Source organism: Aotus nancymaae, unplaced genomic scaffold, assembly GCF_030222135.1.
Source record: "Aotus nancymaae isolate 86718 unplaced genomic scaffold, 86718_ANA_hifiasm-v0.15.2.pri h1tg000077l, whole genome shotgun sequence".
NCBI classification, from domain to species: domain Eukaryota; kingdom Metazoa; phylum Chordata; class Mammalia; order Primates; family Aotidae; genus Aotus; species Aotus nancymaae.
Window position 1 is genome coordinate 18,795,762 of NW_026988492.1, and position 20,218 is coordinate 18,815,979.

General features: G+C 42.0%; 1 protein-coding gene across 1 annotated transcript in view; it reads left to right on the forward strand.

The window, feature by feature from the left end:
• The window catches only part of ITGA8 (integrin subunit alpha 8), a 187,509-nt gene that overhangs the window by 140,648 nt on the left and 26,643 nt on the right, over window positions 1-20,218 (forward strand). Inside the window, 2 exon segments of the mRNA XM_064368406.1 lie at window positions 9,088-9,216; window positions 18,642-18,755. Coding sequence (XP_064224476.1) covers window positions 9,088-9,216; window positions 18,642-18,755 — 243 coding nt within the window.

The window sequence follows — 20,218 nt, forward strand, 5'->3', positions numbered from 1 at the left end:
GCCCAGAAGTTGGAGGCTGCGGTGAGCTGTGATCACACTACGGTGCTCCAGCTTGGGCGACAGCATGACATCCTGCCTCTTGTATACTTTTTTGTATCAGGGTTCATGGGATTCACTCAGCTTGGTTTGTCAAAATTTTCAAACCTCAGGGTGTGAGGGAAGGTGGAATCAGTGTTAGGCAAAGGGGTGGGGGGCTGGAGTGGATCAGAAAAGGCTGGGTGAGCCGCACAACCGATGTTTCTTTCCCCTGTGAGTTGGCCCCAAAGCCCAACTGAGGTCAGCATAGGGGTATGGAAGTGCCTTGGGGACATCTTTTCCCGCTTTCTCTTTTGCCTCCCAATGAAAATGTTTCTTCCTTTGAGTTTCTGTTTTTCCCGTGATAGTTTCTGCTTCATCAGGTTCAGCTGTGTTTTCTGTAAACTTAGGGGCATAAGCAGATGTCCAGGGAGGGTCTCCCTCCAGGCTTCATGGTCTAGGTCAGAGGTAGAGGATTTTAACATGGCACCTAATTCACATCGTACCATCTACAACATTTTGAAACATTCAGCTGTCTGCAGCATCCAAAGCAATCCATGAGGGCTAATATTTTCCAGATCCTTCTTGGAATAAAATTTTGGAGTTGAGTAAAGTATTTGTCAACTAATCTAAAGGCAGTACAGTAATCATTTCATACTATCCATTTTCTTATTTTGGTGGGCTTTATCCTAGGGTTTGGAGAGTCCTGCATGCAGACTGTGATCTTTAGATGAGGTTGAAAAAGTAAAACCTATTGAAGAGCCAAAAGTTCCATGAGTAGCGGATCTTTCTTTCTTCTTTCTTTTCTTTCTTTCTTCTTTCTTTCTTTTCTTTCTTTCTTCTTTCTTCTTTCTTTCTCTCTCTCTCTCTTTGTTTTTCTGATGGAGTCTTACTCTGTCATTCAGTCTGGAGTGCAGTGGCGGGATCTCAGCTCATTGCAATCTCTGCCTTCTGGGTTCAAATGATTCTCCTGCCTCAGCCTCCTGAGTAGCTGGGACTACAGGTGCCCACCATCCACACCCAGCTGGTTTTTGTATTTTTAGTACAGACAGGGTTTCACCATGTTGGCCAGGCTGGTCTCAAACTCTTGACCTCAGGTAATTTACCCTCCTCAGTCTCCCAGAGGCTGGGATTACAGGCGTGAGCCACTGCACCTAGCCTTTTTTTTTTTTTTTTTTTTTTTTTGACAGGGTCTGGCTTTGTTGCATGGGCTGGAGTGCAGTGGTGCAATCTCTGCCCGCTGCAACCTCTGCCTCCCAGGCTCAAGCGATCCTCCCACTTCTTTAGTCTCCCAAGTAGCTGGGACTACAGACTTGTACCACCTTGCCTCACTAATTTTTGTATCTTTTTTTTTTTTTGTAGAGATAGGGTTTCACCATGTTGCCCAGGCTGGTCTCGAACTGCTGAGCTCAGGCGATCCATCCACTTCAACCTCACAAAGTACTGGGATTACAGGTGTGAGCCACCATGCCTGGCCTAGCATTTTTCTTTAGTTGGCAAGATTTTGTAATAAATAGCCAAGTGTGAGATGCAGCAGAAACAGGCTTAGATGTCAGACTGTACCTAGGAGAGGAAGACCAATAAGATGCCCACATATCAGTTGTGTTAAGACCATGGAACACCATTTTGGGCCCAAGTTCAAGAAAACAATCCTGAGATAAAAGTGGCCTAAAAGAGTCCATAGACAAAGAGCTTAACATGAGAGAAAGCCAATGCTGTTTGTAAAAACGGCTGTGAGTGCCATGGAAATCTGGAGGCTGCTGCCGAGAATGTCTCCTGAACCAGACCAGTCCCATGGGAAGTCCAAATTACAACCAGATAGTACAAACGTGGAAAGCAGAGACACAGAAACCATCCGTTCATTAGGGATGAGTTTTAGAGTTATGTTTTAGAATGAGTGGGTCCGCAGACAGTGGTTTGGCATATTTGCATGGTTGTGTCTTATCCTGAAGTGTACTTTCTTTCTTCTTGTCTTTGTTTACTGGTTTTCCTTTATTCAGAATGCAGGCACTTCCTAGCACAACAGTTCTTGGTTCTGTCTCTCTCTCTCTCTCTCTCTCTCTCTCTCTCATACACACACATACACACCCTTAAAAATCAAAACATATGGCCAGTAGCTCATGCCTGTAATCCCAGCACTTTAGGAGGCCAAGGCAGGAGAATCACTTGATGTCAGGAGTTCAAGACCAGCCTGGCAACCATGGCAAAATGCTATGTCTACTAAAAATACAAAAATTAGCTGGGCATGGTGGTGGGCACCTGTAATCCCAGCTACTTGGAAGGATGAGGAAGGACTGCTTGAACCCAGGAGGTGGAGGTTGCAGTCAGCAAGATTGTGTCACTACACTCCAGCCTGAGTGACAGAGCAAGACTCCATCTCAGGACAAAAAAAAAAATCAAGACATGAAAAGATGGAGACGATTTGTATATCTTTACCATTAACTGCTGATTTCTTTTTGGAATCATTTTGAGAGTCTTGACCTCAGGAGCTGTAACTTACGTCCTAGCTAAAGCATTATTTGACGTTGTTACTTGCTGCTTTAATGCTCAGCTGTCTTCTATAAACTCTCCTCCCAGCAGGAAAAAAATAAACTTAGCTGTTTATTATTTCAGAAGGTCTGATCAGGAGAACAGTAGCCAATTTTAATTTACTTCCTTTCCAATTGTGATGAGCTAGTGACATCTATAGCTTGCCCCAGGACCTGGCCAGTCTGTCCTAGGTATACTTTCTCTTTCTTATGGGAATGCTACCTCTGATAGAGGAATTGTATTCGCCTTTTACCCTTAAAAGTGCCTGAATAGCTACATAGCAGATACCAGATTAAAAAAAAACAAAATAGGGTGCTTAAAGATCCATTTCTTGACCACCAAAGACAGAATTATACATTCTGAGATTTTTATCTTCTCTTTGAGATGGTCTTCAGGTTTGCATATATAGTGAGTTGATTCTTTTATTTATGCTTTGCATGAACTTTTCAGGAGATTTTTAAAAAGTGGGGTTTTTCTTTCCCTACAAATCCTCAACATTCATGTCTTAAAGAAAATTACATGGTGGACTGACCCCCCGGCCTTGTCGCCACGTAGGTATAATTATAGGCAAAGTACATGAGAGTTGTCTGTTGGTTCTTGCGTGCTAGGAATATCTGAAATCCAAAAAAAAATTACCAACAAGAAAAAGATAATGTTCATTGCTTTTGTTTAGCTTCACAGGGCCGTTAATCTAATTTCACCCAACCCCTTTCTTCAAAGGCTGCACTTCCAACTGTATTGCACATTTTGGCTGCGTAGTATCCCTTTAATCCATAAATTTAAATCTATGCCACAGTGAAGAGTTGGTTAAAGAATTATGAAAATCAGAAATTCCTGTTGGAGCCAAATTCTGAGTAGCAGTTGTGGAAAGAAACATGTTTACCAACAGTTATTTCCTTATTGCAGAAAGAAGTCCTTTTCATTTGTTCTGCAGAAGACATTTTTCGTGGTTACCAGCTTCTCCTAGCACTTCACAAATTGTCCTGGAAACCATCTGCCTATCATGGGTGCTAAAAGCCAGCCTCCTCCACCCTCATTGGGAAGCCATGGCCTGTGGGTTCATGGTCAATTGTGAAAGAGACTCCAAATGTTCATGGAGAAAATGGGCTTTAACTGTTGTTTACATTTCTTGGATAACTTCTTCCTTGCTTTTTGTTTTGTTTTTCATAAAATAATTTCTGGAATGCCATTTCAGAAAGCGGGTTTGCAAGCTATTTGGAGACCTTTTGACTATGGTGTTTAAGAGTGCCATTCCTCTATTTGTAAAACAGGGTCACAAAAGAAAGAGATGTATTCTGTCAACCCCTGCCATGTGACGCTCTCATTCTCTAGCTCAAAGTAAGCCCTGTGCTTTATTGAGAGACCACTTATAAATGTTTGTGAACGACGATTTACCTCAATAGGTCATGTTCTTTATTTGTACACAAGATACATCTGATGAAAACACAGGAAGTTAAAGAGTTTTCTTCAGGGTATTGTTTTGTTTTGATTTTTCGTTTTTTTGGAGACAGTCTCACTTGGTGACCCAGGCTGCTAGAGTGCAATGGCGCTATCTTGGCTCATGGCAGCCTCTGCCTCCCAGGTTCAAGCAACTCTCCTGCCTCAGCATCCTGAGTAGCTGGGATTACAGGTGTGCACCACCACCAGGCCAGCTAATTTTTTTATTTTTGGTAGAGATGGGGTTTGCCATGTTGGCCAGGCTGGTCTCAAACTCCTGCCCTCAAGTGATCTGCCCACCTTGACCTCCCAAAGTGCTGGGATTACAGGTGTGAGCCACCACACCTGGCCCTTTGGGCTATTGTTTTACCACTATTATTACTGCCTACTGCATGATATTTGGGAGGACAAATATCCGAAACATAACAGCATCCTTGATCAACTGTGGGGCTTCTCCTCCTCCTCATTGTGCCAGGCCCTGCCATGGCCCTGAGATGTCCCAGCGCCTACAGGGCTGGCCTATCCAAGGCCTCCCCTCCGGTTCATGCACTCCATCTCCCAGGGTTTCAGCCACTGGTCTTCAACAACACTTCAAACTACTCTGCCTCCAAGACATTCAGCTCAACTTTCCTTTCTCCTCCAATTCAATCTCCTCTTTTTATAATGGTCTCAATTGTTCTCTTCAAGAAACTTTTTTTTCCCTGGCATAGATGTTTTCTCTGATTCAGTTGCCCCATCCCACTCTCAGGACCTCCTCTGGTCATACCTTCTTTCCCTATCAAGCCTGGACTCCATGATGAGTTACTTGAAACACGCCTTTATAAGCCCCCATAACCCCCTGTTTCTAGTATCCTTCCAAGTCCCTGACCTGAAAAATCTCAGTCATGCACAGTTCCACAGCCTGGCTTCTCTACCCTATAGCCTGACTGCGCCATGAAAGACTGATGTCCGCGCATGCTCACAGAGCAGCCAGGGTCGCAGGAGCATCTGCCGTTGTGATGATCGCTCTTCCTCATCTTCCTCATTGCCTTATCTAAAGCTTCACCACTCTGTCCTTCCTACGCAATAGCTCTATCATTACTATTAGGAGGTGGTCTTAAAACAAGAGAATCTTCAAATGATCATTTCCCCATCCCAAGCTCCTCCCCACCTGATAGGATTAGGCTTTGTGCCCCCACCCAAATCTCATCTTTAATTACAATCCCAATAATCCCCATGTGTCAAGGGAGAGACCAGGTGGAGGTAATTGGATCATGAGGGCGGTTTCCTCTGGCAGGTTCTCGTTATAGTGAGTGAGTTCTCACGAGATCTGATGTTTTTATACCTGTTTGGTCATTCCTCCTGTGTTCATTCTCCCTCTTGCCACCTTGTGAAGAAGGTGCCTTGCTTCCCCTTCACCCTTCACCTTCTGCAATGATTGTGGGTTTCCTGAAGCCTCCCCAGCCAGGCAGCACCGTAAGTCAATTAAACCTCTTTCCTTTATAAATTATCCAGTCTCGGGCAGTTCTTTAATAGCGGTGTAAGAATGGACTAATACACCCCCTACCCCACACACGCATCTCCTAATCATCTCTCTCCCATCCTCAATTTCTTTCTAACACTTCCAGAGGAAGGAGGCTTATTCCTCCAGCTCCATGATATAACTTTACTACATCAAGTATTCCCATTTCCCGTATCCTCAGCCTTTTCTCTCCGTGGGCATTCCTTGGGTTCTGTGAACTTTGTTAAATTTCTCCCATCTTCAAAACAAACAGTGAGTGCAGTAACTTGACTCTGTATTCTCTTCCAAGAATGGTCCTCTTTCCCTTTCCATTTATACTCAAGCTGTACTTGCTATCCTTACTTCTTCGTTTCTCACTTTTTTTTTTACAATTTTACATTTTTGTACATTGTTCATAATTTTAATGTTAAAAATGCTAAATGCTCATCGTAAGAATATATAAGGCAATATGTAAAAACATAAAGAAGAGCATTTTAAATATCTAATGGTGTTACCACCTGTTTACTGTTATTTTTCCGTTTATTTACACATTAAGTTATTTTTCCACTTCATCCATAAACATTTTATGATTACATATATTGCCAATGAATAAGGAGACGTGGCCAGGCACAGTGGCTCACACCTGTAATCTCAATGTTTTGGGAGGCTGAGGGAGGAGGGTCACTTGAGTCCAGTAGTTCAGGACCAGCCTTGGCAACAGAGCAAGACTCTGTCTTTACAGAAATAAAATTCACCAGGTGGGGGGATGTGCCTGTAGCCCTAGCTAAAGCAGGAGGACCACTGTGCTGAAATGAGCTACGATTGTACCCACTGTGTTCCAGCCTGAGCAACAGAGTGAGACACTGTCTATAGATATAAAAAATAAATAAATAAGGAGACCCTTTAAAAATCTATAACATTATTATCATACCTAAATAGAAATAAACAAAATTTCCTTAATGTCATCAGATCTCCACCACCCTTACACTTTGAGGACTGCCCTTCCAGATTTTTTCTATTTAGAGATATGCAGTGTCATATATATCCATTTTTATTAAAATATAATCTTATTACATATGCTATTGTAAACCTGTCTTTTCCCCTTACTAATATCTTGTATCTTTCTAAATTCCAATGGAGCTTCATTTTTAAATGTCATCATTTTTAAAACCTGTCCAGTAGTTTTTGTATAAATATACCATAACTTATTTAATCAGTAACCTATGTATGCCTGCAAAGTGTTAGGCTACTATTACTATTTTTCTTCTCTATTATAAATAGTGTTGCTACAAACATCAATATTTTGTTTTCATGCCTTATTTGGGGGACAAGACTCATCTTGTCTCTGAGCCATAGGGAATTTAATATAAGAACAACAGAAGGATTTAATTTCATACCTTTTTCAATATTATCCATTTGTTAAAATACATTTACTCTTGAGCTACTGCATTTGAATTTCTACCTCCACCAATCTCTCCTCATAAAAGGATATCTGTAATTTTGTTCTTTTTTTAATTTTTTTAGAAGCAGGGTCTCACTCTGTTGCTCAGGCTGAGAATGCAGTGGTGCGATCATAGCTCACTATGCGCGATCATAGCTTGCTGCAGCCTTGAACTCCTGGGCTTAGATGATCTTCCTGCCTCAGCCTCCCAAGTATCTGGGACTACAGGCTTGTACCACCACATTGGCTAATTTTTCTTTTCTTCATTAGCAATGAGGTCTTACTGTGTTGCCCAATCTGATATCAAACACCTGGCCTCAAGCCAAGATCCTCCTGATTCGGCCTCCCAAAATGGTGGGATTATAGGCATAAGCCTGGCCCATAATTTCTTTTTTAATATAATTTAAGTTCCAGGGCACATGTGAAGGATGTGCATGTTTATTACATAGGTAAACATGTGCCATGGTGGTTTGCTGTACCTGTCAACCTATCACCTAGGTATTAAGCCCAACATACACTAGCTATTTTTCCTGATGTTCTCTCTCCCCTAGCCCCCATGCCCCCCAACCCCAACAGGCCCCAGTGTGTGATGTTCCTCTCCCTGTGTCCATGTGTTCTCATTGTTCAACTCCCACTTACAAGTGAGAACATGCAGTGTTTGGTTTTCCGTTCCTGGTGTTAGTTTGCTGAGGATAATGGTTTCCAGCTCCATCCATGTCCCTGCAAAGGACATGACACAATTTCCAAGTTAGTGCATAAAGGTCTTTGCCCTTCTTTACTCCTCTGCAGGATTTGGCATTCTTTGTCGCTCTCTTATTTTTGCAACTTTCTTTTCCTCGGGCTTCTGTAAAAGCCACACTTTCCTGAATTACCTCCTACATCTGATTTCCCTGCCTTAGCTTTCCTCTCCAGATCATCTTTGTCTCTGTTTCCTGGGAGGCTCTAAGTGACTCTGTGCTTTGGGTTTTGCATTTTCTCATTGGGCAGTGCAGATCAGCTACCAGGCAATTGAGGTACAGCTGGATAGGCACAGATGGACACAGACCAAGCGCACAGAACATCAAACAGAGGCTCAGTGAGTGTGCCTGGGGCCATCCGGACTGGAGAGCAGTTGTGCATGCTGGAGCTCAGGACCTAGGGCTCTTGGTGATAGAAGAGGTTGGAGAAAGCAGCCAAGGCCAGCATGTGAGGGCCTGTGCAAGCCACACTAGGGAGTCTGGACTCCATCCTTCTGTTTGTCTGGTAGTTTTTTCCAGGTTTCATGACATAACTGAGCACTTTCATTTCATCTTTTGTGATTCAGCCTACATCTGCAATGTAGAAATTTCTTTCTTCATTCCATAGAGATGAGCATATTGTTAATTGCTCCTGTGACTACAAAGAGAAACTGTGTAAAAGAAGTCATAATTCTCAAATTCCCAAGGGTGGGAGTAGGGAGCAGAAAATTAGGTCTCTGTATTCAGTGGGTCTAAAATAAAGAATGTTAATGGGATATTCTGCGTGATTTATTGGAATTCTCAAAATATTTATCCAGCCAGCAGATGGACCCAGCATGGAACCTGAGATAAAATAGTAAGTTCTAGAACATTTACAAAACAAACTCGGGGCTGAAAACAGACTCCATTGCAGCACAGTGAGCATGTAGCATGCTTTGGAAAAGTCATTTTCATCAGGGCAGAGTTTTCTCCTAAAGGAACACAGGAACGTGGAGTTCAGCCATGTGGATGTTGGGTCCTTGACCACATCAGGCTGTTTCCCCAAATGAGGTTGGCACCTCACGTTTCTATCACCTCAGGATTCATCTCCCCATACAGAATGTTCCTCAGTTTAACTGGCCCCACTATACAATGAGAGAAGAATGCCTCATGTCTGAAACGTCACCTGCATGTTTTCTATCCTTATGGGGAAATGACTTCTGCTTAAAATCTTCTCCTTGCAAGATAAACTTCCTGGGAATGCATTCCCCATGCTTCATGAATTCTTGTCATTGGAGAGTGGAAAAGCTTGTTCCTTGTGCGTGCAGGTCATGTCACTGTCAAACACACCGCTGGTAATCACAACATGTCTGGATTCTCATGTGAATATATTCCATTGAGAAAAAAAAATTGCCTAGAGTTCAAGGCTAATGAAAATGTAGCAACTGTGCATGCATTTGTACATGGTATCTCCCACTTTGTTTTTGCAGCCTGCTGCCTCCCCAGAGGACACCCCTGAGCTCAGCGCCTTTTTGCGAAATTCTACCATTCCTCATCTTGTCAGGAGGAGGGATGTGCCTGTGGTTGAATTCCACAGACAAAGCCCTGCAAAAATACTGGTGAGTTATCCCAGTGTGCATAGAACTGAGGGAAATGAGTGGATTGGACAGAACTCCCAAATACAGATGGTTTTAACTTCAAGGATCGTTCTTAGTCTCACTCAGATATTCCTAATGTTTTTTGGCAGTATATATCGTGAGAATGAAAAGCAACTTTTCTGTAAGAATTAAGGAGCACTTGCAATATAACCTTTTCACTTTTCTAAAGCTGCCGTGGGGGCCACCTTGGAGAATGATGGTGGAAACATCAACTCTAACCTTCAGTCCGTTTCAGGAACATACAGTTTCAGTTGTTAGTCCATGCATAGATGTGGGGCTGCGGTAGTTTGAAGTGAGCATGGGCCCTTGGGGTTTTGCACCTGTCCCGGAATCTGAGTCCTCTGCTTATCTGGAAGAGGCAAGAATGGTGTGTTCAGCCTGGGTTTGGTGGCTCACACCTATAATCCCAGCACTTTGGGAGGCTGAGATGGGAGGATCCCTTGAGGCCAAGAGTTTGAGACCAGTCTGGGCAACATAGCAACATAGTAGCCTCTACTTTTTAAAAAGACATGCTGTGTTCAGGTTTCCTGGGCCAAAACCCTTGCTGAGTCTTAGCATTGGGGTCTGTGGCAGCTCAAGCCTGAGCTTAGTAAGTCCTTAGCAAATCTTCAGTATTCATGAGTCAGCACTTTTTTTTTTTGAGACAGGAGTTTTGCTCTGTCACTCAGGCTAGAGTGGAGTGGTGCAATTTCAGCTCACTGCAACCTCCACCTCCTGGGTTCAAGTAATTCTCCTACCTCAGTCTCCCAAGTAGCTGGGACTACAGGCACATGCCACCATGCTCAGCTAATTTTTGTATTTTTGTAGAGACAAGGTTTCACTATGTTGGCCAGGCTGATCTCGAACTCCTGACCTCAAGTGATCTGCCCATCTTGGCTTCCCAAAGTGCTGGGATTATAGGCATGAGCCACCACGCCCAGCCAGGGTCAGCTTTTTTGATTTTGTTCTCCCATTCATCCTATTTCAGCAGCTTCCAGTGCTTTATGCTTTCATGTGAATAGCCATCTTCTTCCCTGACTATGTAGCAAGGGTTCAACGTGAATGTCAGGGATTCATCTGTGTCCTATAGACCATCTCCGTAAAAAGTAGGAAGCTACATGCACATTTCCAGCTGTGTAGAAGTAATCAGAGATCACCTCAAAAGCTAATACCCCTCTCAAAAGCAAGCAAACAAGGTTAGTGGGGATGATGAACAGGTACAAGATAGAGTTAAATAGAATGAATAAGATCTATTGTTTGATAGCACAACCAGAATGGCCATAGTCAACAATTTATTGTACATTTAAAAATAACTAAAAGAGCATAATTGGAACATTTGTAATACAAAGCAAGAAATGCTTCAGGTGATGGTACCCCATTTACCCTGATGTGATTATTACACATTGTGTGCCTATGTCAAAATATCTCATGTATCTTATAAATATATGCAACTACTATGTAACCATAAAAATTAAAATAGATATATAAAATAAAGATAAAGCAAGAAAGCAAACATTCCGTGCTTGGGGCAGGGACAGGCTGGGAACACTGGGTCTGGTATGGGGGGCACAGACCAAGCAGGTACTTCCTGCCCCAAAGCTGCAGTTCAGAAGCTGAGTCCAAGATGCAGTGATTTGTGGTGACACTGAATCAAAGGCCACAGTGACAAGTCTAGGATTATCCATCCAAAGAGACAAGCCAAAGAGAGAGACCCGGCTGGGCACAGTGGCTCAGTGTAGAATACCAGCCCTTTGGGAGGCTGAGGTGGGCAGATCACCTGAGGTCAGGAGTTCAAGACTAGCCTGGCCAACATAGTGAAACCCGGTCTCTACTAAAAATACAAAAAAAATTAGCCAGGCATGGTGGCAGGTGTCTGTAATCCCAGCCACTCGGGAGACTGAGGCAGGAGAATCACTTGAACCTGGGAGGTGGAGGTTGCAGTGAGCTGAGATGGTGCCACTGCACTCCAGCCTAGGGAACAGAGTGAGACTCAGTCTCAAAAAAAAAAAAGAGAGAGAAAGGGAGAGAAAGACCCTTGGCAGAAGGCCTCAGGGCAAATGAGAAATAAGAACAGGGAGGTGGAGGCAGAACTGGAAGAAGAGCTAGAGTTCTTTCTGTAGGGGCAGCAGTCACTGTCCTCGCTGGGTTGAAGGCCATTTGACACCTAATCTACCTGTGCTGCTGATCCTCTCTAGACTGGATTCATCCCCGAAACTTGGAATAGCTCCTAGACTTGTCCAGGTGCCACAGTGAACTGGCCCAAGGGAGCATCCTCCTTCCCTACCTGTCCACAGTACTGACAGCCCATTAGGGTAGGCAGTATGTTTTGTTTTCTCATTGTTTTCTCAACATGTAACACAGTACCAGCTCATCTGTTGAGCAAACGTGAATGACACAGTGAATGAACTCATCACAGGCACTACTAATAGCTTCTGGAGTCACCTTCTAAAATGCTCCATGGTGAGCCCTTCTACCTACCTGTTCTTAACCTAAACGCTCTCAATCCCAAATCCAATTATAAGCAAATGATATACTGCAAACTGTTTAAAAGATAATGGTAGTGACCAAATTCATTAGCCACCCGAGCTGCTGAATTCCAAATAAAATGGCTGCATTTATTTATTTATGTCATTTTATTTATTTACTTATGACATAATAAATAATTAAAAGCAGCCATTTTTTATGACAATGTTCAAGTCTGCTTTGGGGACTAGAACTGCTCCATCCAGTTATGAAACTGAAATAGTTCAAGGTAGCTATCACTGAAGAAAGGAAATCAGTGCTAGAGAAATTGAATCCCTGATATTCTCACTTGTAGAACTGAAACTCATATGCTTGATTTACGTAACTGAAAAATTAGTTTAAGAAAGGATTTGCAAAAGATAAAATGTAATGACAGTGAGAGTGAATGTTAACAATCAGTTATCCCTTCAACTAAAGCAGAAAATGCACTAAGGATAGTCTTCTACTCTCTCAGCCAACTTAGTGGCATCTGTGGGATGTGTGTGTGTGTGTATGTGTGCAAGTGTGTAAGTGCACACATAATGGGAAGGGAGGATGCAGAGTTTCCAATACAGGAGGCAAGACTCAGGAAGGATGATGCAAGGGGTGGATCTGGGCAGCCCAGAGGCACCCATGAGACCATGGCTTCATGCCAGAGGGGCACTAGCCCAAAAGAGTAGTTCATTGTTTTTTGTAATCCATAGACTTAGGGTACAGGGACCCAGAAGAACAACCCCTCCACCCCACAGGCTCTGCCTCTCCTTCAGATCTGAGCTCAAAGCAATTCATTAGGGGATGCTGGTCAGAGTTATCAGATGATACAGAGAAGGTTCATGAGTTTTAAGGAAGACAATGGGTGGCAAGGGGGAAGCTGGACAAGTCCTAAATCAACTTCCTTTCCATTCCTGCACTCCTGTATTTACCTTGAAATAACTATTTTTTAAAAATAGAAGCATAGCAGAGTATTTTAAATCTCTGACAATCATTTATTTCAGTCCAGTAAAGTAGGATAACACCATATTAAATTAATCATACTCCTGAAAATCCCAAATATGTGTTACCCATCACATGGACGGCTTTTTTTTTTTTTTTTTGAGACAGAGTTTCACTTTTGTTGCCCAGGTTGGAGTACAATGGCACGATCTCAGCTCACTGCAACCTCCGCCTCCCACGTTCAAGTGATTCTCCTGCCTCAGCCTCCTGAGTAGCTTGGATTACAGGCATGTGCCACCACATCTGGCTAATTTTTTTGTATTTTTAGTAGAGACAGGGTTTCACCATGTTGGCCAGGCTGGTCTCGAACTCCTGACCTCAGACGATCCACCTGCCTCAGCCTCCCAAAGCGCTGAGATCAAATGCATGAGCCACCATGCCTGGCTGGATAACTTTTTTAAGCCATAATAAAGAGCCCTCAAAGAGGATATTAGGATGAAAGTGATGTAAACAAATCCTAGTTCTGTGTCTCATTGATGCAAAAGTTTTCAGGAGTTTCAGTTTGGGATAATGAAATAGCTTTGGAGTTGAATGGAGGCGACAGTGGTACATACAACATTGTGAATGTCCTTAATGCCACTGAACTGTACACCTTACTTTAAAATGGTTAGAATAGGTTTTAAAAGGTGTGTCTTAAACATTCTTTGGCATTCATGTATTTCATCTTGATAGTAGAAAATGTTTGAACTATGGAAATTGACAGAAAAATAAACAAATCTAACTTAAATAATCAGTTAAACTTAAGTCAAATGAAGCATTTGTTATGACAGAAGTACCTGAAGTTACATGACAAAAAACTATGGCAATTGGAAGATTGTGATTTAAATAATTTTTTTTTCTTGAGATAGAGTCTCACTCTGTCGCCCAGGCTAGAGTGCAGTGGCATGATCTCAGCTTACTGCAACCTCCACCTCCTGGATTCAAGTGATTCTCCCACCTCAGTCTCTTGAGTAGTTGGGACTACAGGTGCCCACAACCACACCCGGCTAATTTTTGTGGTTTTTGTAGAGATGGGGTTTCACCACATTTGCCAGGCTAGTCTTAAATTCCTGACCTCAAGTCAACCTCTCGCCTTGGCCTCCCAAAGTGCTGGGATGAGCCACAACACCTGGCCTCAAGTAAATTTTTATGACACTGTAATGTTTAAAAAACATAACAACAGTAGGGAATCCATATACTATTCCTTTTAGGATAAGTTAATAAAGCTCTGTACATTATAATTTTTTAAAGCTTCCCTGGTGAACAACAGAACAGAAAAGGACATTCAACAGCAAACTAACACAGGAACAGAAAACCAATCACTATATGTTCTTACTCATAAGTGGGAGTTGAACAGTGAGAACACATGGACACAGGGAGGGGAACATCACACACCCAGGGCCTGTCGGGGGATGTAGGGTTAGGGGAGGGATAGCATGAGGAGAAATACCTAATGTAGATGACGGGTTGATGGGTGCAGCAAACCACCATGGCACATGTATACCTTTGTAACAAACCTGCACATTCTGCACATGTATCCCAGAACTTAAAGTATAATAAAAAAAAAAATAAAGACATCTATAGAATTCTATTATGCAGTACTAATGAGAGAAGCCCTCTGAAAAACCAATGTCCAAACCTATGCAGAACTAATCATTTGAAAAATCAAAGTTCGAGTATGTTTTTTAACTTCCACTTCAGGGTATGCCTCATGAGTACACTGAGACAGTAGAGATCAATAACTATATATTTTTTGAAAATTGTATATGTTTGTGTTACAGGGTCTATTTTTCCCTTCTATTGTTTCTCTTTAAATAGTGTTGATGTAAGATAATTTTAAACTTCTGAATATCGTAGAACTTACTCTCAGATCATAAACAAAGGGCTAATCTTACTAATTAATAAGTAGCTTCTTAAAAGTTTATCAGAGGCCAGGCACAGTGGCTCACAGCTATAATCTCAACACTTTGGGAGGTCAAGGCATGAGGATGACTTGAACTTAGGACTTTGAGGTTACAGTGAGCTCTGATTATCCCACTACACCCCAGCTTGAGACAGAGCAAGACTCATGTTTCAAAAAAAGAATATCAGGAAAAGATCAATATTCTAACACAAAAACAGACACTATGTGAAAAGTATTACATACTGCTAGTCATTTGTGTTTTGATTTTTCTTGTTTTTATCCATGTAGAGAGTTTTAACTTTTTAAAGTGACTAATTTGTGCTTTGTGGTTTCTGGTGTTTGAATAAAATGTTAAATGATCATTAAAAAAAAAAGAAACTCTCAGATGAAGGCTAAGGCAGTTCTTGATATCCATATCTGGTTTTGTTAACACATATATTACTCTCTTATTTGTTCAAAAATTGCAAATCCTATGCCTCCCCATGTCCTGGAGTCAAAACAACTCTGGATAGAAAGTGATTATGCTAAGTTTATTCTAAAATCAAAAGTGAAATAAGCCCTCCTACAGTTTTTGTTTAGTTAAAAACAACTTACTGAATCACGTTTCTGATGAGGAATTTGAAGGTGCAAAATGCCAACATCCTGTGTTGGGATCATAATTTCCAATTTGCATAGGAAAAATTTGTATCTACAACATTGAAAAATAATTTCTCCTCTGCCTAAGAATACCCTCCCCTTTCTCGCCCTGGGCCCCTGCTATTTCTGTAGCTATCACCTCCAACTCCTCCTCTCCAAACTTTCCTGTCTTCCCTTTCATTGCCCAGCTTCTAGCCACCTTGCCTTTCTTAACGCCTCTTCAGCATTTGATACTATTGGCCACTTCGTAAAACTCTCACATCTCTTGAACCCCCCCAAAAACATCCCCTCCTGGTTCTCTTTCTGCCATTTGGATAGCCCTTTCTTAGAAATTCTCTTCTAAGATTGCTCTCTGCCTGTCCTTTCAATGCTCCTGTGCCTCAGGATTCCATCCCAGTCCCCTCCCCTTCTCTCCTATCCATTTAATTTTTTGCTTGACCATATTTCCAGTCCTTCCTCGGTGCCTCCTGTCATCTCAGCCCTCCCTTACTGCATTCAAGCCTTAAAGGCATGATCTGGATGTCTAAGAGCCACCCCAGTCCTCACTTGCCCAAAACCCTTGTCCCCATGACTCCCCAAATGTATCTCCTCTCTAGAATCCCCAGTCTTAGTATTGCCAGCACCCATCCATCCCACTGTTCTCAAAAGAGCACTCTCTATGCAACCTCTGTGTAGTCATCATGTCTCTATTCTGTTTTCTAAACTTCTTCAAATTTTATCTTCCTCTCTCAATTCCACTGCCTCCATTCAGGTTTCAGCATCACTCACCAGGGGCTCTTGTAATGGGCCCCTGTCACCCTTTGCCACCTACTCTTCCCTCTCCTCTTTCCTGTCATATTACCCATCCCTCTAAAATACAAACCTGATCAACACCCCTGGATTTGAAAACATCACAGGCTCCCCAGCGCTTTCTGAATAAAATCTAAACTCCTTAGCATGCATAGGAAGACTCTTCATGTAGACTTTCTCTCATTGCTATCTTATTTCCATCTGTCCATCTCACCCTCATAGACCCTGCCCTTCCCTTTCTTGAGCATTCCCTGGTCTTGTACAACAGAACCATGGGCCAGACCTCCCATTCTGCTAGGTGACCTCCCATTCATACTCTTCATGGCTCATTCCAAGAATCGTCTTCTCCAGAACCCTCCAACAGAGTTGGCTAACTGGGATTCCCATCTGCAGGGAGTCTGCAACTCCCGACCTTGATGCCCCTCTTGCCTCTAAGGGAGGGATTAGCGGTAAGCCGCATGTCAGCCATGGAGCACAGGTCAACATGAGAGTCCTTGAAAGGACCACAAACCACAGAGTTTTGAGAATTCCATTTCCTGCTGTGGGCACCTATATTAGTCCATTTTTATGCTGCTGATAAAGACATACCCGAGACTGGGTTATTTATAAAGAAAAAGAGGTTTAATGGACTCATAGTTCCATATGGCTGGAAAGGCCTCACTATCATGGTAGAAGGCAGAAGACATGTCTTACATGGTGGCAGTCAAGCAGAGAATGAGAGCCATTAGAAAGAGGAAACTCCTTATAAAACAATCAGATTTCATGAGACTTATTCATTACCATGAAAACAGTATGTGGGAAACCGCCCCCATGATTCAATCATCTCCCACTGGGTCCTTCCCACAACACGTAGGAGTTATGGGAGCTACAATTCAAGATGAGATTTGGGTGGGGACACAGCCAAACCATATCAGCACCTCAGCACCCAACTCTAGTAGCCCAAGGACAGCCCATTCACCTGCCTTTGGAAATATTCTGTAGGAATTGAACCTTACAGCAATTTATCAGATAATATATTATTAAACCCTTTGTAGAGAATTCTAACGATCTTGAAAAAGGTTCTTATGGTAATATGTTCCTTGGATTATTCTGTGTTATATCCATTTCATTAAAATGAAATGTCTCAGTCAACTACTTCACATAATATCCAATACGTTGATTTTTATTGAGCACTAATAGGCCAATGTTGAATGCTTAAGATATGAAAAATGAATAAGCATGGGCCACAAGATAAAATTAAATCCATGAGGGAGTACAATTAGAGAAGTATCATTCTGTGCATGGCACACAGAAAATTATGATTATGATGTGTTCATTTATTTCCATGCTGGAATCTGATTAGAAAATCTGATCTGAGGCCAAGCATGGTGGCTCATACCTGTATTCCCAACAATTTAGAAGGCCTAGCCAGGTGGATCACCTGAGGTCAGGAGTTCGAGACCAGCCTGCCCAACATGGGGAAACCCTGTCTCTACTAAAAATACAAAAATTAGCCGGGCATGATGGCGGGTGCCTATAATCCCAGCTACTCAGGAGGCTAAAGCAGGAGAATTACTTGAACCTGGGAGGCAGAGGTTGCAGTGAGCCCAGATCACACCATTGCACTCCAGCCTGAGTAACAAGAGCAAAACTCTGTCTTAAAGAAAAAAAAAAAAGAAAAGAAAATCTGATTTGATAGATAGAATGTCATTATAATGAATCCTTTCCAGGAACATGCATTTCTAATGTTAAAGGTTCGTCATCATATGCTAGGCAATTCTAGAAACTGGTTTAAAAAACAGCCTAATGAGGCTAGGCACAGTGGCTCATGCCTGTAATCGCAGCACTTTGGGAGGCTGAAGCAGGTGGATCACCTGAGGTCTGGAGTTCAAAACCAGCCTGGCCAACATGGTGAAACCCCGTCTCTACTAAAAATACAAAAAATTAGCCGGGCATGGTGGTGGGTGTCTGTAATCTCAGCTACTTGGGAGACTGAGGCAAGAGAATCGCTTAAACCTAGGGGGCAGAGGTTGCAGTGAGCTGAGATTGCACCATTGCATTCCAGCCTGGGTGACAAGAGCAAAACTCTGTCTCAAAAAAAAAAAAAAAAAAAGCCTAATGAAAGCTGCAGAAAACCCTTCTTTATAACCAGGAAATAATTTAGACAGAAGAACATTATGGAACAAATGTATGTCAATGGGTCAGTAACTGTAGGTCTTTGAGATAATAAGGGCTCAGGGGCCTTCTTCTGCATCAGACTTGCGGAACCCAGCATCAGGTATTGTGAATATCTGTGAGCAGTGTCTTCCCTGGTTCTGAGGAAATGAAACAGAACAATTCAGTCGCTGCTGCAGAAAGATTGTTTTAAAGTCATTAGAAAAGAGCTTAAATTTTATTGTATTTTGTATGTTGTATTTTGTGTTCCATTTTATCTCTATATTACCACTAAAGTTGATACGTCCTTGCCACTAAACTGTGTTTTCTTGGTTTCTTGATTGTTGCATTTGTTTTTTATTTAAATTAATAATTTATTATAAGGAAATAGAATATAAATAAGCTAACTTCAGTATTCAGTCTCTATCATGATTTAAAGACTCTGATGTGATCCCACTGCTGTTGTTTGCAGAACTGTACAAATATCGAGTGTTTACAAATCTCCTGTGCAGTAGGACGACTCGAGGGAGGAGAAAGTGCAGTCCTGAAAGTCAGGTCACGATTATGGGCTCACACGTTCCTCCAGGTAAGAAACACCCACAGAAGCACATACACACTGCTCACTAGGAACTGCTTCACAAAAAGCTCAGTGGGAAGTCTTCTCATAAAGATTTCTAATTTAACACTTTGGGAGTCTGAGGCAGGTGGATAACTTGAGGCCAGGAGTTAGAGACCAGCCTGGCCAACATGATGAAAACCCATCTCTACTAAAAATACAAAAATTAGCCAGTCATAGTGGTGAACACCAGTGGTCCCAGCTACTTGGGAGGCTGAGGCACAAGAATCCCTTGAACCTAGGAGACAGAGGTTGCAGTGAGCCAAGATCATGCCACTGCACTCCAGCCTGGGTGACAAACTGAGATGTTGCCTCAAAAAAAAAAAAAGATTTTTAATTAAAAAATAATTTTTATTTAATTTTTTATTTTAAAATGTTTCCATTTTCTTAAAACTTGAATTTTAAACTTAAAACTTTTTTATTTTTTTTAATGTAAAAGTTTTCATTTAAAAAAATATTTTAAAGAAAATTTATGTGGAGGAGTTGAGCAAGATGAACTGGTCCTTTTTCCCAGCGGGTGAAGACAGTTTAAATATCCTGAGTTAGTGCACTGTTATATAGCTAGTGTTGGGCACAGTAACTATTAGTCAGTGGCAGCATGGTGAGTCTGAGAACATAATTCAAGACATACATGTCCAGAGAAGTTAAAATAGAAATCAATTTAGAAGGGCAAAGGGAGATTGTTCTAGAAAGTTCCTCTTGTCAGGTCATCCTGAAGCATGGGCTCCAAGCTTAGCCAAGCTCCAGGTATGTGCTATGATTTACAGATTACGCACCACTCATGTTATCAGCTCTGCATCCCACAACAGCCAGGGATCATTCCATTGATTGTGTGCTCTGTCACCCAGGCTGGAGTGCAATGGTGCAATCTTGGCTCTTTGCAACTCCCTCCTCCCAGGTTCAAGCAATTCTGCTACCTCAGCCTCCCAAGTAGCTGAGACTACAGGCATGCACCACCATGCCTGGCTATTTTTTGTATTTTTAGTAGAGATGGGGTTTCGCCGTATTGGCCAGGCTGGTCTCAAACTCTTGACTTCAGGTGATCCACCTGCCTTGGCCTCCCAAAGTACTGGGATTACAGGGGTAAGCCACTGCACCTGGCCAACTGTGTGCATTTTAAAAGTTTAAAATTTATTTTATGCTAGGAAAATGAGAGTTTCCTTTTGGAAAGCACTGTTTTTTTTTAATGATTCTACTGTGTTACAACCTTATTGTTTGGGGAAGATCTTTTTTTTAAATCCTAAATTAACTCTTACCACATCTGCACATTCTTGCTCACATTTTAACTACTAAACAAACTCATTTGGTTTATTGTGTCTTAAAAAATCAAAGGGTCAACTCGCTTTGAGTCTAGTTATAAATATAGAATTTTAATCTCTAGATTTTTATGTTTTCTATGATTTAATATGCTTCTAAAGTCTCATCAATCTTGT